General features: G+C 40.7%; 2 protein-coding genes across 2 annotated transcripts; one reads left to right on the forward strand and one right to left on the reverse strand.

The window, feature by feature from the left end:
- Positions 1-1,635: 1,635 nt before the first annotated feature.
- On the reverse strand, positions 1,636-8,200 carry LOC126621884 (secreted RxLR effector protein 161-like). The gene is made up of 2 exons (XM_050290499.1): positions 7,769-8,200; positions 1,636-1,906 (listed from the first exon to the last, which is right to left on the reverse strand). Exons 1-2 carry the CDS (start codon positions 8,179-8,181, stop codon positions 1,648-1,650), a joined length of 672 nt encoding a protein of 223 aa, XP_050146456.1. The 5' UTR covers positions 8,182-8,200; the 3' UTR covers positions 1,636-1,647.
- A 1,224-nt stretch (positions 8,201-9,424) lies between these two features.
- LOC126622619 (probable LRR receptor-like serine/threonine-protein kinase RFK1) lies at positions 9,425-27,101 on the forward strand. Its single transcript, XM_050291388.1, has 13 exons — positions 9,425-9,429; positions 24,228-24,398; positions 24,655-24,726; positions 24,853-24,924; positions 25,008-25,079; positions 25,212-25,244; positions 25,342-25,413; positions 25,502-25,570; positions 25,730-25,795; positions 26,242-26,304; positions 26,396-26,443; positions 26,559-26,602; positions 26,870-27,101. The coding sequence occupies exons 1-13, from the start codon at positions 9,425-9,427 to the stop codon at positions 26,989-26,991; spliced, it is 909 nt and encodes a 302-aa protein (XP_050147345.1). The 3' UTR covers positions 26,992-27,101.
- The last annotated feature ends 14 nt before the right edge of the window (positions 27,102-27,115 follow it).

Consider the following 27,115-nt stretch of genomic DNA (forward strand, 5'->3'; position numbering starts at 1 on the left):
ATACAATTTCAGTCCAATCTCAACGTATATGATTGTCAGGATCAAGCTGTCAATTTTCCACTTGACATGATTTAAGTTCTAAGGAATTACAGCAGGGACGAAAGGTTGAAAATTCAAAGTTGGTTTTTCCGGCTCAAGATGCAACACGGATTGGTTTTTCTGATACCACTACGTCTTCAGATCTCTACAAAATTAGTCCTAGTTCTTGTTAAAAGAGGGTAACTCTTGCTTTTGTATACATGGAAGATTCATACAAAAAGTCTAGGAAGATGTGAACATTTAGATTCTGGCTACGGATTTTAATTAGGCAGACAGTTAAGGTGTACTAAATTGTGGTTTATGACACACGATTTATTATTTGTTTAACCATTGCTAGTTCTATTCCGTAGTAGGTATTCGTAAATGTTTCTTTTTATGCATATTGGTCCAAAGATCTCTTGCCAAACGCTCTCTAACTACGTTTAGCAGAACATAAATGTTTTCAAGTCATAAAACCGTTTTATAGACAAACGCATGTTAGATGACCCTTTTAAATGCACTTTCAAGTAATTTTCCACTAGTACATGAATTTTTAATAAAAAATTTACTAGTCTTTTTTTTTTTGTTGAAAAAGTTAACTACATTCTTTAAGTTTATAACAAAAACACTAGTAACATACACAATGCTTATTAACAAAAAGTGCTTTCTACGAATGCATTCCCTTTACGGTAACCAATCTAAGCATAACATTCCCCATAATTAGTAACCACGGCCACATCATAATTATAAACCAAGTTCTTTAACTACTTTAATATACTATTAGGTGTTGTAGGCCTATTAAACTGAACTATACTAAGGGATATAGAGAGAGAGGGCCAGCGGTAGCAAGAGGGAGAGATGAGAGATTTAATTGTGAGGTGTCTGTTGTATCACCTCATTGTGCCATTATTTATAGTAAAAGGATATGGAAAAACCTTACCCTATTAGGATTACAACTCTTAATAAGTAATCAACTCCTAAAAAGAATACTAGAGATACTTCTAGATTTATTAGGATTTACACAATCACATTCCTATTCTAAATATGACTGCAACACTCCCCATTGAGTGTGTAAATACTCAACAAACCAGCGTATCAGATCTTCAGCAGATAAAGTAGAATAGTTGATGAAGTCGGCAGCACAACGGGTGAACGCGAGTCTCAAATTTAAGAAAGTATGCATTGGTAGTAAAACTCACAAAACCTCGCTATAATAAAACCCGAGATGGGAGAAAACCCTATAGACTAAGGAGAAAAGTGAGAAGTATGCATAATGTCTAAAACAAACGTCAAACAGGACGAAAGTGGTGAACTCAATGGAGTATGATCATCCCAGGATGGGTGCGTCATTAAAACCTCATTAGGTAGCAAAAACCCAGTGGGAAAAATGCTCCTAATCGTAGGAAAAAGAGTACATTAAGATCAAGTGAGTATGCTTCTAGATACTCTCCTCGAGTTAGACATAATTTCTAAATAAAAGAACTACAAGTGATTCAACTAAGATAATTTACTCATACTGATTTCTTGGACGAGCTTCTGAAAAGTAGACTTGGGCAATGACTTGGTGAAGAGATCGGCCAGGTTGTCCTAGGAACGGATTTGCTTGACTTTAATGATCTGATGATGTTGCTACTGATGGGAGTAGAAGAATTTCGACGTTATGTGCTTGGTGGTGTCTCCCTTGATGTATCCCTTCTTTAACTGCTCGATACATGCTGCATTGTCGTTAAAGATCATCTTAGGAATGTTAATGACGAAAGTAAGACCACTAGTGCTTCGAATATGTTCCATGATTGCTCTCAACGAAAAGCACTCACACGATGCTTCATGCAGGGCGAGAATCTCAGCATTGTTTGAAGAAGTCATAACTAACGTTTGCTTGGTAGACCTCTTGTAAAACCCCACCCCCATTTTTAAAAATTGTTTGGGATCTTTTTCTTTTTAAATAGTTTTTGGTTCTTAATTGGTGAGCCCAAGGGGCCCACCCCCTGCTTTGTGTCCCCGGTTCCCCTCTTCCTCGTGGACTCATCTCTTTCCCTCACTTTTCTCTCTTCTTTCTCTCCCCCAAAACTCTCTGCAACTCTCTCCCTTCTCTACGATGTCCCCCTCCTTTTTGAAAACAACACACACACACACATACCCACACATACATACTCACATGGTTACACCTAGACGCCATCTCAAAGGAGGAAGGAACACATACCAATCTTCGAACCCGTAAGCTCGGTGAACCACAACTGTGAACCCTCGACCTTGGTAAGCTTCGGGACTCTCTCTAATCTTTCTCTTAGATTGATCAAACTCTAGTTAGGACTAATTTTAGGTGCTTTGGTGAAGGTTGGTAGTGAGAAACAACTCGGAGGTTTATTTTCCCAGTTTTACCGGCGAGTCCGAATGCTTTCGAGCCAATTTTTGTCCAAACCACGGCAAGTTAGCTGGTTTGCAAGGTATCAATCTCTTCATCTCGCTGAGTACTACAACTTTCCTTTTTATTTCACCCAATTTCATTGAGTATTGAAGAAGTTATACTCATTTGAATCTTACCTAGTTTCCTGCAACCTCTGTGGGTTTCGAGGCCTTTTTTGGCCAAACCACCACGAGTTAGATGTCATACGAGGTACCATTCTCTTTGTCTCTTTGAGAACTACAATTTTTATTTTTGAATCATTTGATTTCGTTGACTATTGACAATGTTATGAACGTTTAAAGTTAAGGAACTTTCCTACCGAAAATCCGGCCTTCTTATTTGTGAGGTTCGACGACCCACCAAACCCAGGCCCTTCGGGCCATTCCTGCCAAGCCCAAAACCTTGGGCAGCCCAACCCAACCCTTATTTTCTTTTGTTTTTATTTTTGGTTTGTTAAATTAATGGCCTTGGGCCTTACTTGTGAAGACCTTAAACCCAAACCCTTTAGGGTGCGTTTGTTGCATCAGACTATCTCGGATTGAACTAGCTTCAAGGACTAAGTTGGACTAGCTTAGACTAGACTAAGTTGGACTATCTATGTGAAGTATTTGATGCAGTGTCAAACTAAAAAGCAGGATAATGAAAATAATAATAATTAATTCTGTTTTTTTATATTGTTTTTTTTCTTGTTCTAGAACACTTTCTCTGGACTAAGAAACCTCTCTCTTCCTTCAGCCTTTTTTCTGTCCAAATTACACAACTCTGGACTAAGAATCTCTCTTCCCTCTCTCTTTTTTCGTCCAAATTCCACAACTTTCTCCTTCCATTTCAATAATAAAGCTTCCAAATCACAAAACGCAACACAATCAAGAAATTCAATTGAAATCAAAATCGAAATCGCAACTGAGTCTCCTGTATTCACGACGATAACGCTCTGATTCCGATTGAAGGCGGAGGAGCTTTGCCTCTTCTCATCACATTCGAACGCATGTGAGAACTCATCGCTTGAAGCCAATCACAATGCAAAGTCTGGATTTTTCTTTTGGAAACGGACGAATTCCCCCAATTCAATTCCAATAAGGATAAACCCTAAGTCCTAATTGGACCAAATCGTAACCCCTTCTGCTTTGAATTCAGGTCTCAGCGATCCAAACCCAGACGAGGAAGAGGACGAGGGCGCACCAGTCGGCGAGGTCTTCAAGACACGATCAACTCTTTGTCTAAGATGGTCTTAGCAGTCCGCCCATATACGGGAAGCCTCGCCAAGAACATTTAGAGAAGGTGTTAGTCCTTGCGAGTCCCCTCTAAGCTCATTAAACGTAATCCTGGACTGCAACAAACACGGGATTGCACTGCTAAATAGTCTAGTCCAGCTTAGTGAAGGCTAGTGATGCCAAACAAACACACCCTTAGTCTTTTAGGCCCAACCTGCAACCCCCTTAAAACCCTATAAGCCTAACCTATTTATCTAACCCAACCCAATTACCCTTTGACCAAATGGAATATTCCGTCTATTAAGGAATATTCCGTAGAGAATATTCTTGGAATATTCTTCCCCTGTTGACTTTTGTTGACTTTTCAGAAATATAATTGAGACCCTACTTATGGTAATTTGACACCCTGAATCTGTTTTTGACGTCTGTTTTCCCACATTAAATTGTTTGAGTATAGTTTTGTTAATTGTACTATTTATGTGCTTAGGTGCAATTAATAGCGGCGATTCCGTTATTCCTTTCTGGTACGGCTTTCCACCAACGGTGTACGATGAGTGGACCTCTTCTAAAATGCATGTTTTAATAATAGAAATGCATACATGAAAAACATGATTTATTGAATACGTTTGTGAATGTTTTATGAGAAATTGATTAACATGCTTACTGAGGTTACTTTGAATTATTACTATTTTTCCTATAACCCATGTTCTTTATAGGATATCTGATGGATGATGATATAATATTTAAAACATGTTTTTGAGCACCTCTTTATAGTATAGATGATGGATGACTTTATACTATAAAGTTGACTTTGATATATATATATATATATATATATATATATATGTTCAATGGTTTTGTGCGTATCTAGTGGTCACTATGTGCCTGTTTGGCAATGATGATTATATTGGCTTCGAGCCGAGCGTAGGTTGGGCCTTGATGCGAAAATTAACTTAACACACAAATTAAACCCTCTTGTATCAATTGTAGTAAAGAATGTAAGTAGGGATCGTTCTGGACCGGGGATTAGGAGGGCTTGCTAATAACCTCTAAACTGACTTAAAAACATATAAACAAAGTTAAAAACACTAAACTAGACTCAAAGAACTCAAAACAACTAATTAGATTCAAACTAGACACTAAGAATGACTTTGGACGAAAATTGGTTTTAACTTAACTCAAAACACTTAAAAACACAACTAGGACATATTCTAACTAATTAGACACTCTAAAGTAAAAGGGGATTTGGTTTTGGATGAATTTAAGTAAAAACAAGTAACTAAAGACTTAAAACAGATTTTGGACGAATTTGGTGATTTGAATGGATGATGGGCTACCTAAAAGGTCTTTCTCCACACATGACACACTTGCATATAAAACGATTTCCAGTTACTTTTCAATAAACCATGAACCTCAACACCCCAGATTAATTAGGTACGCTTAAATTAATCCTCATATTTTCCTAATTTCATTGAATTGGATGATTGCATACAACAACCCAAAGCATTCCCCACAAGTTCCCTACATGAATTGCATAATAGAGATACAAGCAAGAATCATTAAGTTCTATGAAAATCATAAGCATTGACGAAACACTTGTAACTATGAATTGCATGAAACTTATGCCAAGAATTTACTCAACACGGTTGTGACGAACAACCTTTACTACTTGTGAATATAAGTTCATAACGATTAGGTGAAACTCCCTTATATCCTAGCATCATATTTATGCATGGAAATTAAGCATGCACTCTCAACCAACATACACAAATCAATTTTAATTCAAATGGATAAGTAAATTGAATTCACAACTTATGAATCACAACTGAAAATAATCAAATCATATTGCAAGCATGAACATGGTTTCGAATTCCCCCCTAGCTAAGGGGGGTTTAGTTTCTCATACTTACAAAGCAAAGATAAACAAATTTAGACATTGAAAACAAAAGAAAGAAAACACCTAAACGCTCCAACGATCCAAGTTGGACAGCAAGCACATCCAAGCACTTTCCTTCCCTTCCTTTGCTACGGCACAAGGTGTTGGTGAGTGTTTTAAGGTTTGTTTGTATGGAGGAATGGATGTGAGGATGAATGGAAGTGTTTGGATGAAGGTTGTATCGAAATGGGGATGAATTCTCTAGCAAAAACTAAGCTCTATGGCTGCCACACACACTTCCTTTTATAGAGGAAGTGCAAGGCAAGGAAGGTGAATTGGTGGTGTGTGCAATGATTCAAGGGTGAAAATGAAGTAATGATGCAAAGCATGGGGGTTAAAATGGAGTGGTGTTGCAGCAATGAGTGCAAGGAGTGGTGTTGAAATGATTCAAAGGTGAAAGTGAAGTGATGATGCAAAGCATGGGGGGTAAAATGAAGTGGTGTTGCAGCTAGGGAACATGAATGATTATGCACATGGTAGAGAAAGGAAAGGGAGGTGGAATGGTGCAGAAATGAGTCAAGGGTGAAGCAAGAGTCATGATGCATGGCATGGGAATCCAAAGGGAGTGCAATGGTGCATGAATGAGTGCAATGATTCAATGTAATGATACATGAAATCTGAAATGATGGAGGGAACAAGGAATGGTGCAGCCATGAGTGCATGGAATAGAGGTTTAAAGTGGAATGATGGAGGGAACAAGGGTGGTGCAGCCATGAGTGAATGAAATGGTGCATGAAATGATTGCATGAAGGTGAAAGGGAGTGTGAAATTCGGTAGAAATTGTAGGATAGATTTAGGAATGTGTTTTGAGGCACAAAATAGGTAAGGATCCTCTCCCTTAGCACGGCAAGGATTGAAACAAAAGGGTAATGCAATTTTGGGTCAGAAAATAGGCAAGAAATGATGTAGGGTGCGGTTGGTTGCTTGAAGAAAAGGGGAATGTGAATTAGAAAAAAGAAAATAGGAAAGAAACAACCTCCTTGCACGGCAATGAGTTAAATGGTGCAAGGAACCTTTGGTTTGTGTCCTAAAATGCATAGGGGACCTTCAATGTTGTTGGCACTTAGGGACATTTAGGATTAGGAAAGGTTAAATCAAAATAAGGTAATCTTGACTCATGTTTCTTCTTTGGTTGCTGAGCTCTTTGTCCTTTTTAAATTAATTATTGTTTCTCTTTAACCCATTCCTAGCCTCTTTAGTCTTCAATTTCGTCCATCTACTTAGCTCCAAGCATGTGTTATTCATTCCAAGCCCAAAACTGCTCTAAAAGGCTCCAAAATGCACCTTTTTGCATACTTTGTCCTTAGAACCAGAAATTGCACGAAAATGACTTTAAACACTAAAACAACTAAGGAATAACAATATAAATACATGAGAACAAGCTAACTCAGTTGCATAAATATGCTTCTATCAGGCTTGTTTGACAAATGATACTGATATGCTTGTTTGGCAAATGATATACGCGTGTTTGGCAAATGATACTGTTTTGCCTGTTTGGCAAGTGATACTGATATGCCTATTTGACAAATGATATACATGGCTGCTTGGCAAATGATACTGATATGCCTGTTTGGCAAGTGATAGATATGCATGTTTGGCAAGTGATATTGATATGCCTGTTTGGCAAGTGATACTGCTATGCCTGTTTGGCAAGTGATAAATATGCCTGTTTGGCAAATGAAGATTACTGATACTGATACCACTAATAGCACACTATATACGAGACATGTTTTATGGAAAGGTTTTATGGCATGCTAGTGTTTCGGAAAACCTATTATTATATTATACTATTAAGTTTTCATAAAACCTGGGGGTTAGTATGTTGATAACTGTTTTAGTATTATTATATATCAACTTGGTCCACTCATGTTTGTTTTGCGCCCCCTTCAGGACTTAGAATCGAGGCATACAATCCCGGCGTCAAGGCACTTCCGTATCGACATCTTCGAGTCCTCTCGGTATAGGACCCATTCATTTATTCATTCAATTTTACATTTTTTTCTTATTAGTGTTCTAAATTAATTGTATGCTCTGAACACGTTCCTTATTTGCATATTCATTATATTTAAATTCATAAGTCTTATTTAATTCTTGTTCTCATGCATTTCTAAATGGCTTTCGTCACCTCTTGGGTGTCGGCCAGCACGTGACCATCCCGATGTCCCCGAGGACATCGGGATCGGAGCGTGTCACCTCCAAGATATAGTGGTGTTTCCAACGGTAAAGACATAACCCGTTTGGGAACGTGCCCTATGTGGGTCAGACATATATCCAGCATCTGCGTAACCAACAAGGCAAGAATCAATCCGAGAATCGCTAAGGCTGACAACACTCGAAGATTCGTGGGTATAGAACAAGCCCAAATCCGTCGTACCCTTGAGGTAGCGAAAAATGTCTTTAACACAATTCCAGTGCCTAGGTGTGGGCGCATTGTTGTATCTAACAAAAAGATTAACAGCGAATGAGATGTCAGGTCTAATGTATTGAGTCAAGTACAATAAAGCCCCAATTGCACTTAGGTATGGAACTTCGGGTTCCAAAATCTCTTCCTCATCCTCCTTTGGATGGAAGGGATCTCGTTTAGCATCTAGAGTCCGAATGACCATAGGTGTACTCGAAGGCTTCACTTTATCCTCATTAAAATGTCGCACTACCTTTTGCGTGTAGTTTGATTGATGTACTAGGATTCCATCAGAATAATGCTTGATCTCTAGGCCAAGACAATATCAAGTTTTCCCAAGATCTTTCATCTCAAATTTCGATTTCAAGTGCGCGGCAATTTCCTCAAGCTCTACGGGAGTTCCAATGAGGTTAATGTCATTGACATAAACTGCAACGATTGCAAATTCGGAATGTGACTTCTTTATGAACACGCATGGGCATAATTCGTTGTTCGTATAACCCTGACTTGTCAAATATTCACTCAAGCGGTTATACCACATCCGCCCGAATTGTTTCAATCCGTAGAGTGACATCCTCAATCTAATAGATAGAGTGTTCCGTGGTCTAGAACTATTTGAACCAGTCTGGAAGTCCTTCTGGAACTTTCATGTATATTTCCGTATCTAGATCCCTATAAAGATAAGCGGTTACCACGTCCATAAGCTACATATTCAGGTTTTTAGAAACTACCAAACTGATAAGGTAGCGAAACGTTATGACAACCATTATGGGGGGATACGTCTCCTCGTAATTCCCAGGGCGCTGAGAGAAGCCTTGCGCTACGAGGCCTGCTTTGTATCGCACTATTTCATTATTCTCATTACGCTTCCTCATGAAAACCCACTTGTAGCGAACGGGCTTCACATGTGGAGGGCTTCACATGTGGAGGAGTATGAACTACATGCCCAAACACCTTATGTTTCGCAAGTGAATCGAGTTCGACCTAGATTGCTTGTTTCTAGTTTGACTAATTTGTTCTACGTCGGCATTCATTAACGGAACGTGGTTCAATGTCATCGCTAAGCATGATGTCAGTAGCTACTGAGTACGCAAATGCATCGTCGACGATCATCTCATTCCTATTCCAAACCTCATCCAATACTGCGTAGTAGACTGAAATCTCACGATTCTCAGGAGGCCGATTTGTCTCGTCTAAGATGTCATCGTAACTAGAATAACCTCATGTGTTGGAATAGATGAGTGAGCGATGTTCGGATTCAAACTAGGATCACTAGTTGGTGCCGATTTCCTCTTCTGGGGTTGTGAATCCTTTGAACCAAGGGGTTTGCCACGCTTCAGGGTCGGAGCAGATGATTGGCTAGCCACCAATGTACCGTGCCGCGTGGAAGGTGCGGCCTTCCCACCTTCGGGGACGGTCCAGCCTTCCCAGGCGGGATGGTGACGTACATGGGGTACATCAATTCTTGCAGGTGTATATGTGATCTTGTCACCTTTGCTAGATCGGTAAAACCATCTGGCATGCTCTGAGTATGAGTATCACTTCACTTTCTTTTTCTTCCTCTTTGTGTAGTGATTTTACTTTCAATTGTCTAAATGGTACTATACCAAAACAATGGGGTGTGTTTGTACCATACTTGACTAATCCTGAAACTACTGAGCACCAGTTAACATTATACCGTCAAGGACCCAGAAGAGTTTCCCTCCAACCAGGAGGCCAATCATAGCGCGACACGTGTCGACATCAGAAGCCAATCATAGCACGACACGTGTCAACATCAGAAGCCAATCACAACACGACATGTGTCAATGTTAAAATGAAACTAGAAACTCTCTTCTATAAATAGAGATCATTCTCTCACAATATTTCCTAATGTCATTTGTACTAAATCATTCACTAGTACTCACAAAAGGAGAGCTTGAACCTATGTACTTGTGTAAACCCTTCACAATTAATAAGAACTCATCTACTCCGTGGACGTAGCTAATCTGGGTGAACCACGTACATCTTGTGTTTGCTTTTCTGTCTCTATCCATTTACATACTTATCCACACTAGTGACCGGAGCAATCTAGTGAAGGTCACAAACTTAACATTTTCTGTTGTTCCAAAGTCCTTACTGATTTTGTGCATCAACATTTGGCGCCGTCTGTGGGAACGACACTTATTCCCACTCTCTTCAGCTTTGTCAAGCTGGTTTCCACCATTCGTACACTCTCTTTTGACCAAGCATCCCTCTCCAACATGGGGAGCGAAGGAAGTCACAACACACAGAATGACACCCCTCTTGCACCTAATGCGAAGCAACGAAAGAAGAAAGGAAAGAGGGTTGCTCTTCAAGCTAAAGTCGATGAGCTAGAAGCTCAGAACAACAAGATAGCAATGAAGAATGAGGTCCTCCAGGAGCAGTATGAGAAGCTCTTTGAGACGCTCCACGAAACTATGCGTACTCAAACACGCGAGCTTGTTGCCCATGTGGACATCAACCATCATCTGGGTGCCCTCCAACACGGAGGGTCACCTTCCTTCGACATGGGTATGCTTGATGAGGAGCGAGCTAATCATCAAAACATTGATCAACATGAGACTTCTCTCAACCCAGCTGCTTCGACCCGAAGCAGGAGAAGTGGAGGAAGACACCTCATTGCAGAAAGGTTGGAAGGATCGAAAGCCGTTTATCGTGACTGCCGAGATTTCCTAAAGCATCGTCGAGAGAATCCCGTCCATATATGCTCAAAGATCAATGACCCAAGGGTTTCTAAAAGGCTTGGTCCCTTCCCGGAACCTAGGCCAGCTGCCAATCTAGGGAAGGAACGACATGTCCTAGAGGAACATGAAGGTACAGGGGACTCTGAGGTATTCCGACAGATTCGCCCTAGAAGTCAGTACGGCGAGTCCAAGGAAAAATCACACGCCTTTGCTCAAACTTTCCTACTTCCAAGAGGCGATGGAGACTTACGAAAGAAAATCCCAGTGGTACATGACTCCACTCAAGACCCCCTTGTCCTACAGCTCATTGAGGAAGTAAACAAGTTGAAGGTCGAACGTCAGGCCGAGATACCTGACTGGAACCAACCCAGGTCTGGCCCTCTCATAAGGAGGATCCTCGACACCCCCTTCAAGCGAAGACAAAACAAAAGCTTGGTTTACAACTCTATACTGGAAGGGAGGACCCAATTGAACACTTTAACCTTTTTGAGTCCACCATGGCATATCGAATGCACACCGACGAAGAGCGTTGTCTTCTCTTCCCCTCCACCCTCTCTAGCGGAGCTCTAAACGGGTATTGTCGTCTTCCACCTAAGACAGTAGACTCATTTGAGGAACTGAGGAAACTGTTTGTCTCTCAACATATCCTCTAGACCGATCGCTTGCATTCTGCAGATGACTTGTACACTATTCGCCAGAAGCCGGACGAGTCACTACGAGAGTATGCTGGTCGTTTCAGCCATGAGTATTGTCGCTGCGCTGAGGCAGATGACAAGACTGCCCTCAAAGCCTTCACGGCAGACCTACGTGATTGTTTCTTCAAGTACATGATCAATGCCAACACCTGGAAGACTTACTCTGAGGTGATGGCACAGGCTTACAACCATGCCCCCACCGAGGCAAAGACATATCAAGGGAAACCCCCCACAACCACCCCTTATCAGCAAGTAGGGAGTGGAAGCCAGATCCAACCAAATGAGAAGACCTCGACCTTCCAAACGGCATCGGTGCCTCCCCCTGCCTTACTTAATACTTTGCCATGTCAACAAACATATTAATCTCAGGGAAAAAAAAAAGATTTCCATCCTTACCAGTCTCATTTTAGTAAAAGGAGTAAGAGACACTACCGCGATAACTAGGGTATTGCCATGATAATCCCCGACCCTAGGCAGTCAACACAGTGGGTCAAGCACGTGTCAGGACAGCCCCTACCTCGAGGTATGAGGCATACACACCTTTGAATGCCACATGCGTGGCCATTTACTCTAGCATAGCACACCTGATACCGAAGCCAAAGCTGAGGCACCCAGATTACAAGCCCACGAAGAACACGGGCACGTTTTGATGCTACCACGAGCATAACGGCCATGACGGCGAGAAGTGTATCACCCTTTGTGATCATATTGAAGCTTTGGCACGTGAAAGAAAAATTGATCAATTCCTCATTCACCTTTCAAGATGTAACCGTAACCAACGCCTGATGAATGTGATATATTCCATAAGTGGTGGCACACCCATATCTAAATCTTCCAACAGGGCCATGAAAAATAGTGAACGAGCTTTAAGGTTTGGACACCAAGTGTTTCACGTGGAGGACATCAGGGGAGGTAAGTATCAAAAGCCTAACTGGGATCCAATATGTTTCTACCCTAAGGAAGAAAGAGGTATCATCTACCCTCACAACGACGCACTGATTGTGGAAACTCACATAGCCAACTTTGAAGTACGACGAATCCTGGTAGACACGGAGGCTTCGATCAATATCATGTTTGCTGAAGCTTTCAGGGCACTTAATGTAGCCGAACACTTGCTCGATCACTCGATTTCCCCTTTGATAAGCTTCTCCGGTGATATCATGCAACCTTTGGGGAGCATACACTTACCTTTCACCATTGGTACATGCCCTTGCACAACTACCATTACCACTAACATCCTGATGGTTGATTGCCCAACAGTATACAATGTCATCTTCGGACGCACAGGCATCAATGATCTCAAGGCCATGGTATCCACACATATGTTGTTGATGAAATTTCCAACCCCCTATGGCAATGGTTACATCAGAGAAGATCAACTTAGTGCACGATCATGTTACAACACTTAGGTCAAGCAACAACACTTGCCTGTGCCCAAGGAAACCCTTTCTATACATGACCAAGTCCTAAAAACCAGCCCAGACGAAGCCAACTTGGATCTTCACAATGGCAACAGTCAACCCGACGATCATCGAGATGACTCTTTCACCCAGCAAGCACAACCCGCTGAAGAGTTAAAGAACGTCTCTATCTCAAAAGATTATCCGGATCGCATGGTAAAGATTGGCACCACCTTGTCACCACCCATTCGGTTGGCATTGATTTCTTTTTTTCAAGAGAACACTGCAGTCTTCGCCTGGTCATACGAGGACATGCCAAGCATCTTTCCTGATATCATCTGTCATCGCTTAATTATTAACCCCAAGACCAAGCCAATGAGACAGAAGCGAAGATCTTATGACGCTGAACGGTACGAGGCAATGAAGGCAAAAGTTGAAAAACTCAAAGGCATAGGCTTTGTCCGCGAAGTCAATTATCCAACGTGGGTAGCAAATGTTGTCCTTGTTAAGAAGAATCCGACCAAGGAAAGTCTCCTGCTCCAAAAGCTCTTGTGGAGAATGTGTGTCGATTACACTGACCTAAACAAAGGATGCCCGAAAGATAGCTTTCCTCTTCCTCTTATAGACAGACTTATAGACTCTACGGTAGGGTATGAACTTTTGAGTTTCATGGATACTTACTCAGGATACAACCAAATCCTCATGAACCCTCAGGACCAATAACACACAGCCTTCACTACTGACAGGGGACTATATTGCTATAAAGTCATGCCCTTCGGCCTAAAGAATGCAGGAGAAACTTATCAGAGACTAGTCAATTCAATGTTTGCCGAATAGATTGGGAAAAGCATGGAAGTTTACCTTGATGATATGCTAGTCAAGAGCAAACATGCTGACCAATACATCACCAACCTATCTGAAACTTTCACCATTCTGAAGGGGTATCGATGAGGTTGAACCCCAACAAATGTGCCTTTGGCATAGGTTCTAGAAAATTCTTAGGCTTCATGATAAGCCAATGAGGCATTGAGGCTAATCCCGAGAAGATCAAAGCAATCCTCGACATGAAGGAACCGGTAACTTCAAAAGACATCCAAAGCCTTACTGGCAAGGTGGCAGCCTTAACTAGGCTCATCTCTAAGGCCATAAACAGATGTGCTCCTTTCTTCAAAGCACTTAAGGGAAGTAAGAAGTACATTACATGGACTAATGAATATGCTGAGCCATTTAAGAACCTCAAAGACTACATGAGTAAAGCCCCTATGCTCTCCAAACCTGAGGTTGGTGACACTCTCATTATCTATCTATCGGTATCACCTTCAGCAGAAAGTTCCGTTCTCATTCGAAAGGATGGTAATGTTGAACGGCCTGTTTACTACGCTAGCAAGGCCTTACAAGATGCGGAGACACAATACTCCAACATTGAGAAATTGGCTCTAGCATTAGTCATGTCTGCTCGAAAACTTCGCCCTTACTTCCAAGCACACTCCATCATCGTGCTTACCAATCATCCTCTTTGACAGATACTCCAAAGTCCTGACACTTCCGGGTGAATGATCAAATGGGCGATAACATTGGGTGAGTTTGACATCTCCTACCAACCAAAGCCAGTTGAGAAGGGCCAAGCAGTGGCAGACTTCATCACCGACTTCACATATCCTGTCGACATTGTTTCTACGCCTAAAAAAGCGGTTTCATTACCCTTTAAAGCTCAGAAAATAGAACCAACAGCCCCAGCATGGAGTCTATATGTTGATGGCTCGTCCAACCAACAGGGTTGTAGAGCAGGACTAGTTCTTATGACCCCTGACAAAGTGATGGAGTATGTTCTTCGTTTCAAATTCAAGGCGTCGAACAATGAGGCTGAATATGAAGCCCTCATAGCAGGCTTACGTTTGGCCAAACACCTTGAGGTTAAACGAATTGATATCTTCAGTGACTCCCAATTGGTGGTTAACCAGGTCACCAACAACTTTGATGCTAAGGATAGCTCCATGACAGCATATTTGGCACAAACACAATTGTTGCTCAAGCACTTCCACTACCAGATCACCAAAATTTCTCGAGCGGTAAATAATCATGCAAATGCTTTGGCTCGCCTCGCCTCAGCGGTGAAAGACAAGATTGGGAGAAAAATTCAGGTCGAATTGTTGACAGCACCAAGCACCATGGCTGCAGAAGTGTGCAACTTACAACAGGGGGATTGTTGGATTACCCCAATTTATAGATTCCTTGCTCATGGCACCCTTCCAAATGACAAAGTCCAAGCTAAGCAGATTCGATACAAGGCTACCTGTTACTTGATCATTAATGACCAACTCTACAAGCGGGGTTTTAACCTACCATACCTAAGATGCCTTACGCCTGCAGAAGAGGAAACTATCCTTCAGGAAATACATGAAGAAGTTTGCGCAGATCATGCTGGATCTCGATCCCTAGCACACAAGGCTTTTCGCCAAGGATATTACTGGCCAACACTCCACCAAGATGCCATCAGAATATCCCGCTCATGTGATAAGTGTCAACGCTACGTAACTATTCCTTACTCCCCTCCCGAGTCGCTCACTCCTATAATCAGCCATTAGCCCTTCGCCCAATGGGGACTTGATTTGATTGGGCCAATGCCTGCAAGGAAGGGCAAGGTTCGCTATGCAATCGTTGCAATTGACTACTTCACAAAGTGGGCCGAAATAGAACCCTTAGCAACCATTACTGAGGCAAAAATAGAAGACTTCGTATGGAAGAACATCCTTTGCAGATTCGGCATTCCCAATGCGATAGTCATTGACAACGGGCGACAGTTCGACAACAATAAGTTAAGGATGTTCTACTCTAAGTTCAACATCAACTTATGTTTTGCCTCCCCAGCCCATCCCCAGTCTAATGGACAAGTTGAAGCCATCAACAAAATAATCAAGCAAACTTTGAAAACCAGCTTAGACAAGGCTAAAGGTTGTTGGCCAGAATTTGTACCCCAAGTTCTTTGGTCATACCGCATTTCCTATCAGACATCAACAGGAGAAACCCCATTCTCATTTGCCTTTGGTACAGAGGCAGCTGTCTAAGTTGAGCTTGAGCAAGCAACGTTCCGAGTCCAGAACTATGTGCAAAGCGAAAATGACGAACAACTTACCCTCAACTTAGATCTAGTCAAGGAACACAGAAACCAGGCTCACTTGAGGAATGTTGCCTACAAGCAACGCATCTCCAACTACTATGACTCAAGGGTCAAACCTCGTTTTTTCAAAGTGGGGGACTGGGTATTGAAGAAAAGATTACTCTGCGACAGAGTATCAAGTGAAGGAACACTTAGTCCAAACTGGGATGGACCGTTTGAAGTTGTTGGCATCAGTTGCCCTAGCTCCTAGAAGCTTAGAAGCTCCGATGGCAAGACCCTTGGCCATCCATGGAACTCTGATCACTTGAAGTACTATTACAAGTAAACTCACATTGTACAAGTGTTAAGTTTCAGCCGTTCGGCATCCTATGTAATGAAGACTATTTGGCATGAATTCAATAAAGAGGTGATTTAGACAACTCGGTCATAATTCTCGTTCATTCCTAGCAATGAAACACTCGAGTTCAAAGCTTCAACATGAATGCTTCCAACATGAAACAAAGTCTCAGTATATATCAATAAGACTATACAAATAAACGAACAGCTTCATAGTATATTCGTTCAATCATACATTCCAACACATTCATACATAAGCCAACTGTGCTTTGAAGGGGTTCAACATACTTTGTGTCATTCGACACTTGCTACAACGTGCCTAGATACCTTGCCCTTATTCTCACCAACCAATTGATGAAATGTGAAGAAGGAACTCATCTTCATGCCACCAACCAGGTGATGAAATGTACAACCCGTACTCTAATATCATTTGGCAATTTGCCACTCATGCCACCAACCAGGTGAAGAAGGAATTCATCTTCATGCCACCAACCAGGTGATGAAATGTACAACATGTACTCTCCTTCATGCCACCAACCTGGTGATGAAATGTACAACCCGTACTCTAATATCATTTGGCAACTTGCCATTCATGCCACCAACCAGGGGAAGAAGGAACTCATCCTTGTGCCACCAACTAAGTGATGAAATGTGATGAAAGGTTATGAAGGAACTCACCTTCGTACCACCAACCAAGTGATGAAAGCAACTCACCATTCATTCCACTTACTAGAAGACGAGTGGTACAACTTGTACATATGAACTCCTAGCATTCACAAATAATCAAAAACCTTCAAGCTTGACAACTCAACTAGGGGAGCACTTATGCCCAACAAGAGTTATAGTCACCAACAAAGTCTTATTGCAAGCCAACAAAAACTTCAGTGCATGGCATACGAAGATCAAGCTATTCAGCCCTCTTGCATCTGCTTCAAACATTTCCCCTCTGTAACAATACAAACACTATAACTCGTAGAAAGCTTCACACACTCTTGATCAAGACAGTGTGAAGTAAAACTAATTTATGGTGCCAACAAGAGCTTCATCAATGGAGGGCAACCACAATTCTCAAAAGCTTCACACACTCTTGATCAAGACAGTGTGAAGCAAAACCAATTTATGGTGCCAACAAGAGCTTCATCAATGGAGGGCAACATAATTCTCAAAAGCTTCACACTCTTAATCAAGACAGTGTGAAGCAAAACAAATTTATGGTTCCAACAAGAGCTTCATCAAAAGAGTTCACACACTCTTGATCAAGACAGTGTGAAGCAAAAGCAATTTATGGTGCCAACAAAAGCTTCATCAATGAAGGGCAACCACAATTCTCAAAAGCTTCACACACTCTTGATCAAGACAGTGTGAAGCAAAGCCAATTTATGGTGCCAACAAAAGCTTCATCAATGGAGGGCAACCACAATTCTCAAAAGCTTCACACACTCTTGATCAAGACAGTGTGAAGCAAAACCAATTTATGGTGCCAACAAAAGCTTCATCAATGGAGGGCAACTACAATTCTCAAACTTTTGAAGCAAATTCAAGACTGTTCGAAGCAAATTCAATTTATATGGATCATCCAAACCTTCGACTACTACAAGGTGTGGCTTGCATCACAATCTCTTGCTCAACAGTGTGGAAGCAAAATTTGTATATGTTGTATCTCCCATATTTTCAAATTCTACTTTCCAAAAAAAATTGGGAAATTCAACAAAGCTTCATCAATGGAAGACAACTACAAATTCTCAAAAGCTTCAAGATAGTGTCAAGCAAAATCAATTCGTGCAAAAGCTTCATCAATGGAGGACAACTACAAATTCTAAAAAGCTTCACACTATCTTGATCAAGATAGTGTGAAGCAAAATCAATTCATGGTACCCAACAAAAGCTTCAATTCCAAAGCTTCATCTACAAAAGCTTCACCCACAATAGCTTCACCTACAAAATCTTCACCCACAAAATCTTCACCAACAAAAGCTTCACCCACAAAAGCTTCACCCACAAAAGCTTTCCCCACCACGAAAGCTTCACCCATAAAAGCTTCACCAACAAAAGCTTCACCCACCACAAAAGCTTCACCCACAAAAGCTTCACCTACAAAGCTTCAACACAAAAGCTTCACCTACAAAAGCTTCACAAAAATTCGAAAAATCGAAAAAAAAAAATTCGAAAAAAAAATTACCTAGGTCTCCTATTCTTTGGGCCTAACAACTTTCATAACAAATATATATGAAGGAGTTTTGGGCTACCACTTAGAAAGGAAATGCGTCATTCGTCAACTCCCTCGACCGGAGACTTGGGGGTCTCTTACCATATGCTATTGCACCTTGATACTCGGAAGTCTCACGACCACTCAGTGACTTAGATTTTTCACGTCTCCAAACGAGAAGTTTTCCTCACTCGAGAAATTAAGGTAGCACTACCTCACCCTACATGCTTCACTCACAAAGCTTCAACATACAAGCTTCAACAAAAGGAAAAATTCAAAGAACTTAGTGAAGAAGACCTTGGTGTATTTAACATAATACGTTGAAATGAAGCAAAGCTTGTTTATTGATATCTCCGATAAGTTACAAATATGTACATATACATTAATCAAAATAAACAAACAATAGGGAGCCTTCACAAAGGTTGCTCATGAGAAGTCTCAGCAGTCGGCAGAGCCCCAGAAAGAGGAGGCACCAGAAGGTGATTATTCAGAGCCTCAGTGCTAGGCAGAACCCCAGAAAGATGAGGCACCGAAGGTTGATCATTTGGAGCTTCATTACGCGGTACAGCCCCAGAAGACGAAAGTAATAAATGCCTTTGGAACAAACCCATAAACCTCTGATGATCAAGTAAAATCTGACCATCAGATTCTTGCAGCGGGTCGAGCTTCCTCTTCATGTTTGTAGCATAGTCATGTGCGAGCCTGTGCAACTGTTTATTCTCATGCTTGAGCCCTCTGATCTCCTGTTTGAGACTTATCACTTCAGTTGCCAATGATTCAACTTGGCAGGTTTGAGCAAACAGGCGTTGGGCCATATTAGACATAAAACCTGCACACTGAACACTAAGAGCCAGAGAATCCTTAACAGCCAACTCATCAGACCGTTTGGAAAGTAGTCTGTTATCTTTAGGAGTGAGAAGGTTCCTGGCCACCACCGTAGCGGTCATATCATTCTTCATCACAGAGTCCCCAACGGTAAGAGGACCAGTAGGGGATAGGAAGGATGGGCACCATATGTTGTCTTGAGAAGGCATGACTGCCTCTTCACCAAAGTTCAAGTCAAAACGACGGTCGGATGAGCCAGACATTCTCAAAAATGATGAAGGAGAAATAAGGTGCAATAAATCTTTGAAGTAAGAGGAAAATTCCTACAAACAATAACTTGAAGGAAAAATTTTGTCCTAGCTAAGAACAAGTATGAACATTTGAATACACATGCAAGCTATCAACACTTTAAAGTAGGCATGCATCCAAAAACAATTCATAAAACCCATGACTTTCAAAGCCTAGTATATGGTGAACCAAAATAAACTCTTTAACAAAATTAAAGAGAAGTAAAGATTTAGTGATTCTTTACCCTTGAAGCTCATCCTTGTTTACACAAGGGATTCACCCAAGTGGAGGGCCTTCAAGTCACCTCCAAGCTCCTTGAATCCTCCTTGTGTTTTCCTCCCTTTAGTGCTCCTTTGATGATTAGAGGAAAAAGGATTTGTTCTCCAAAAACATCAAAAGCTTGATGTCTCTAAGTCTCTTCACCAAGGTTGTATATTGTGAAGATGATATGGATGACTTAGAGAGATTTTAGATGCTAGTAAAAATCCTCTAAGTGGCCGGCCTCTATGTAGAAAAAGAGAGAAAAATGTTTCACCCAATTTCTATTAGAAAACCCTAATGAGAAAATTGCTATAAAGTTGCTTTTATAACATTTTCTTTGGTGAGTGGCAAACTTGCAATTAAGCAAGCTTGCCCATTCACCCTAATGGCCGGCCTCTCCTTGTTATTGGGCTAATTTGCCCATTTTGTTTTAGTTGTCATACAACTTAAACATAATGGGCCTTGTGGACCAAAACACTTTTGGGCCCCGAAACCCAAAACCAACATATAAGCCCAATACGAACCTTTCGTATAATTAATTAACTAATTAATTAATCTTGACCATTCTTCAATTAAACCATTTAATTGCTTATCCATTTCATATAATTTCTTCACTAACATCCTTATGTGGTGTGCGATCCATTAGGTTCCAATTAGCGAGGCAGTGGGCGATGTTACTCTTAACGATCGATTGTGAATTGAAACCACATTTCAATTCTCCCTTAAGATTAGTGCTTGCTAATCTTCAGGGCTTCCACAAACCATGAGTGACACCTAGCAGCATATCATGGTTACCCAAGCTAAGTAGAATTGGTTGGAGAACCTATCCAGTTACAACTACAATGCAATACGGTCCTTCTCTAATACAATACTCTTAATCACATTGTTTAAGTGATAGTTTGTTTCATGTCTACTATCCAATGTGATACTTTCCTATATGATTCCTTTGAATATGATTTGGAACAAACTTCCTAAGTCATATTCATATGCTTTGGCCAAAGACTTTAGAATCATATCTTAGAGTATTCTCCTTCCACCATGGAAGGTTAGAGATCCCTTGTTGTGCATTCATATGCCTACATGACTAGATAGCTTGACCCCAACAATGCCGTGGACAATCCGAAGGAATGCCATTGACATGATCAAAGATCAAGGACCTAACCATTAGACATCTATGATGCCTCAGGTCAAAGGACTACTTTGCATATTGCAACTTTAGAGTTCATACATGACATGTATGTTCGAACTCTCTTTTGATCGACGTTCAGTGTACTCGATTACTCTTTCGAGCACCTATGTGTTTGTCTCAGTGTCCAACACCAAATGACTTGAGACTAGTTCATACTCACGTTTGAGTCAACATAACACATACTAACCTTAGCGGATTATCAATGCCCAATTGGCAATCCTATGGCTAGGAACGTTTTAGGAATGATCATAAGAGAGAGGTCTCGATAATCTAACTCATTAGATCACTTCTCTCTTAGAACAAATACATTCCTTGGATTCCCTTATTGCTTAAACACATGATACAATAAATAGTGATTAACAATAAGCTTTGCCCTTCATTAAACATACAAAAGTTTAATACAATAAGTATTCCAAAAGCTATTACATCAAATGAGTGGCTTTGTGGGCATACTTCCAACATAACTCTCTTAATGTACTTCTTGCACACAATGGGTGCCCTTATAAAAGAAAGGGCAACAGGGCCGTTGGTTCAAAAATCGAAGAGGCACTACTCTCCGGATTCCGAAGAGGCACCACTTTCCACACTCAACATCAGCTCCTCGGGTACCACATATAACTTTGTCAAAAATCTTTGACAAAGTTTAGACTCATAAATTTTGAAGGTCCAGCTACCCTACTATTACCCACAAGGGTAAAGGAACAGCACCACTGCTTAATAACTAGAAAGTCCCAATATGTGTCAACCTCTGTGCTCTGTGACAAGACAGACTGGCAAAAATGCCCAACCTTTACTCACATTTGAGAAAATACTCCCAACAAGATTGCTTGCTAAAAAATTGAAAAAGCATCGCTCTCTGAATCTCGAGAGCCAGACTCCCAATAGGATTACGTGCTAAAAAATCGAAGAGGCACCGCCCTCCGAATCTCGAGAGCCAAACTCCCAACAGGATTACTTTCTAAAAAATCGAAGAGACACTGCTCTTCGAATATCAAGAGTCAGACTCCCAACAAGATTGCTTTCTCAAAAATCGAAGAGGCACCGCTTTACGAATCTCGAGAGCCAGACTCCCAATAGGATTTCGTGCTCAAAAATCAAAGAGGCACCGCTCTCCGAATCTCGAGAACCAGACTCCCAACAGGATTACGTGCTCAAAAATCGAAGAGGCACCGGTATCTGAATCTCGAGAGCTAGACTCCCAACAGGATTACTTTCTCAAAAATCGAAGAGACACTACTCTCCGAATCTCAAGAGTCAGACTCCCAACAAGATTGCTTTCTCAAAAATCGAAGAGGCACCGTTCTCTGAATCTCGAGAGCCAGATCCCCGACAAGATTGCTTGTTCGAAAACCAAAGATGCACCGCTCTCTGTACTTCGAGAGCCAGATTTCCTTGGATAAAGCTTGTCTGAAATCTTCACACGCAACATCAGCTTTCCAGATACCACAGACCACTTTTTCAAAGTGCTCTGACAAAGTTAAAACACGTGAAGCTTGCAGCTCCCACTACATTGCTATGACCAAGAAGGGTAAAGGAATAGCACTACTACTTGTTGTTAGGGAGACTCCTATATATGTCGACCTCCATCCTCCACAGCCAGGCAGACCTGCAAATAAAAAAAATGCTCAACTTTTCTTCACATCCGAGAGGGCACTCTCAGCAGAGTCTCTCGAAATACTCAGCTTTTTTTCCTCCCGATAATACCTCTGCAAACAAGCCACACCAGAGCAAGAGTATCTCATATCATCAGGGTTAAAAGCAAGAGTATCCCATATCATGATTTTTCCCTGTCTTTTCCTTTGGCATTGTTCTTACCTGCAAGACAAAAAGAAAGAGAGCAATCAGTCAGCACTTGGAATCAAGCTTCCAGTCAGGAACTGACTGCCTTGAACCCCTTGCCTGATTACTTACCTGACATTGCTCTCGAGTACTCATATTCAACATCTTATGCTTCCAGAAAAGATACCACATATGCCTGAAGAACAGATAGGGCAAGTGAGAAAGATACAATGAAGCATGTGGAGACAAGCGTAACAAAACACGTGCCGATACATCCACTACTTTGTCAATAGCAAAAGTATCCTATATCATCCGGGTCAAACGTACTCTAGATTTAATGGACTTGTTTTGACCCTCAAATTCTTGAGTCGGCCTTATACTTTGGAGGAAACCAGAAAACCCTCCAGCCCAGTTCAAGAATAAGCATGTGGAAAGTTACTTCTTCAAAAGCAAAAGTATCTCATATCATTTCTTCTCCATTTGCTTCTCCTTATCCTTGTTGCTGTTTACGACACAATGAGAAGGAGAACAATCAACCGGAAGCTGAAGTCAAACCTCTGATCCAGGTTGCTTGCTTGGAAGTCTGATTGCTTACCTTGTCTGTTACCTCCTTCAGCAAATCTCCTAGCTCGGTGACTTAGGGGACTCCTACTATAGGGTTTGTATCGCACTTGACCAAGCCCGAAACTACAAGTAAGCTTCAAGTGAAATTGATACATTACCTTGTGCATCTTCATCGGTTAAAGATACCACCCCTGGATGAAGGAAAAGTACTTCCAGAGAAGATGCCACATCTACATATGAGACAGATAAGGCAAGTGAAAATGATACCACACTTCGGTACTTAGAAGTTTCGTGATTACTCAATGGCTTGGATCTTGCAAGTCCCCATCCGTGGAGCTTCCTTCACTTGAGAGCTTAGGGGAGCACTGTTTGTACCATACTTGACCAATCCCGAAACTACTGAGCATCGGTTAACATTATACCGTCAAGGACCCAGAAGAGTTTCCCTTCAACCAGGAGACCAATCACAGCGCGACACATGTTGACATCAAAAGCCAATCATAATGCGACACGTGTCAATATCAGAAGCCAATCACAACACGACACGTGTCAATGTTAGAATGAAACTAGAAACTCTCTTCTATAAATAGAGATCATTCTCTCACAATATTTCCTAATGTCATTTGTACTAATTCATTCACTAGTACTCACAAAATGAGAGCTTGAACCTATGTACTTGTGTAAACCCTTCACAATTAATGAGAACTCCTCTACTCCGTGGACGTAACCAATCTGAGTGAACCACGTACATCTTGTGTTTGCTTCTCTGTCTCTATCCATTTACATACTTATCCACACTAGTGACCAGAGCAATCTAACGGAGGTCACAAACTTAACATTTTCTGTTGTACCAAAGTTCTCACTGATTTTGTGTATCAATAGGTGCAACGCAGTTAACTTCAACGTGAGCTCTTGTCAATTTTTGTGGTTGTATTTTGATTTCGTACTTCTTGTTGTAAATGAAATAGAAATTCTATGCAGCTCTCTTCTTGTGAATCGCTTGTCAGGGGAGATTCCAAAGGAGTTGGGAAATATTACTACTCTTACACAACTGTAAGCTTAGATGTTTCGTTTTTCTCAGTAATTATTTTTTGATCATGGACTTATTGTAACTAAGATTGGCAGGGTCTCCATCCCCGTCTCCCTGGATTACATTCTGCTATTACTTCAAAAGCTGCAGAAGCTTTTCTATTTGCATCCATTGTGAAACCCTTTTTTCCCCTCCAATTTGGACTTTCTCGCAGTCAATGAAAGTGATTCTGGCTTGCTCTTTCCAATCTCAATGTTCTTTTTATTTTTTGACAATCAGGCATCTTGAAGCAAATCAATTCTGCGGAGTTGTTCCCCCTGAGCTTGGGAGTTTAATCAACTTGGGAACTATGTAATGCAATTTTCCTTTTAGACAAATTTGGTTCTTTATATATTTTTTGGTACACTGTTAACACTTTTTGAAGGATGAACGATAGGTGAAAATTGATGGTTCATTGCTTTGGCATTGGAATTGCAGGACGTTGTCCTCCAATCGTTTGACTGGAAACTTACTGATGACATTTTCTGGGCTAAGAAATTTGACAGACTTGTAAGTGTTTTCTGTGTGTTTGTTTTTTAATGTCTAAAAACCTGCTTCCGTGTCACCTGATACAATTTTATTGTCCAATGCAGTAGAATAAACGATAACAACTTCAATGGAACAATAACTGATTTTATACAGAATTGGAAACAACTCGAGAGATTGTAAGATCTTTTGCTTTTGAAAAAATTCAGACCTGCCGTTTAAATCATTATAGATTAGCCAAATTACTTCAGACTTATTTGTTTCTAACGTCTCATGTATGCGTGAAATATGTATATTTTGGATCGTTGAAGAGAAAAATGGGACAGAGCAGGCCTAGTAAGATTGTACGTCGAGTATTTGTATCATCCAATACCATGAAGATGTTAGTTATATTTACCTTTGACGCCAGTTTTTCTAATGCTATTTAGTTACATATATTAGGGTTCTGAGAAACTGTAACATTTCTGGAGAGATTCCTCCATACGTCTGGACAATGCAAAACCTTGAAATGTTGTAAGTAGTGTGTGAACTTGGGGACTGATTGCACTGTTGTCAACTGGGAAGGCAGTTTGATTATATTTTTGTATTCTGATTGTTATAGGGATGTCAGTTTTAACAAGTTAGCAGGGAAAATTCCAGCCACATTGAACTTAGAGCGTTTGAGATTCCTGTAAGTATAACCTTCTGATACATTAACTATGAACTATATTTTGGGAATGAAACTTAAGATTTTTAGGTTGCTGCATGCTTAATTGTTTTTTCTTTCGTTATATAATCAAATAATGAATATTGATGTAACACTCCAAAAATTTGAAGTTGCTTTCTGTAGATTTTTAACTGGCAACTCTATGAGTGGAAGTTTACCAGACTCAGTGCTCAAGGATGGAAGTAACGTGTATGTCTGATACTTATTTTCAACGCGTCATCGTATTTCTTTTTCTCTTTTGATATATTTGCAACTTACCTTTACCTTCCATGCTTCTCTTTGTACCCAAGATCTTTCCCATGAGTGTATTATTACTAAGTTGGTACTAACACTGGCATTCTGGGAGCTAACCAGTTTAGCATTTTACGATGATTGCACATATGGAAGATTTTTCAGTCTCACCTTTTCCTTGATATATATTATTTTCCAAAATCTGCAATGTGCTTTGCTATAAAATACATGTACAGTACCAGACTACCAGTCCCCTGTTTCCATTTTTTCATTTCCTTAGTTGATCTTCCTTTTTCTTTTTGGCTTTGACGGAGAGGGGATGCTAGTCCGCAAAATGGCATCTCGTGGAGCAACATCTTTCTAGGCCCCGAGAGTGACCTTTACGATTTTTTTCTTGCATGCAGTGATCTTTCGTACAATAACTTCACATGGCAAGGCCCCCAGAAACCTGCTTGTCAAGACAACATGTCAGAATACTTGTCTAGTAAATATTCATGTTTTATGCCGGTTTTATAGGATTAAAACTGATCATTGTTTAACGTATTTCCCTATTGTTAGCAATCTAAACCTGAACTTGTTCCGGAGCTCTTCAAGAGAAAACAACTTGTAAGATTGTCTCTCTGTCTTGCTTTCTTTTGTTGCATTATAGCAATCACAAAAATGTTCATATATGCAAGGTGTACATTCCATGTTAACATATTTTTCCACTCAATTATGGTAGAAGGAGAGGTCTTCCATACTTGAAGAATCTCGACTGTCCACGATGTAAGGATATATTTAAGATTATATACACAATAAAGTAAATTCTTCTGATTATAAAGTGTTTGTTTCAAAAAAAAAAATGCTGGCAGTGAAGTTTGAAACCCGCTTTGCCTGAAATTTTTTTACATAGAACATTATATAATTCGAAACTTTAATGTTTTCATCACTGTTATGAGTTAGTAGATAGTTGCATTGCATCCTTAGTACGTTATTATCCAGCATTCTTTCGTGTTCTCTCACTTATACTTTTATTTTAACGTATTATGCCAGTTTCAACTTGTTTGCATGTTAATTGTGGTGGAAATGTCATCACTGTCGAAGGAAACAAACGAAATATTGTGTATATGAAGGAGAAGGAGGCGTTGAAGGTGGCACTGCAGATTTTTTTATAAATGATCCATCTTATTGGGGATTTAGTAGCACTGGAGACTTCATGGATGATGCGCCCACCTAGACCCCGCCTAGCCACCTAGGCGCTAGGCCCTAGCCCGCCGCCCGACTAGCGCCTAGCGTCTT

This window comes from Malus sylvestris, chromosome 5 (assembly GCF_916048215.2).
Source record: "Malus sylvestris chromosome 5, drMalSylv7.2, whole genome shotgun sequence".
NCBI lineage: Eukaryota > Viridiplantae > Streptophyta > Magnoliopsida > Rosales > Rosaceae > Malus > Malus sylvestris.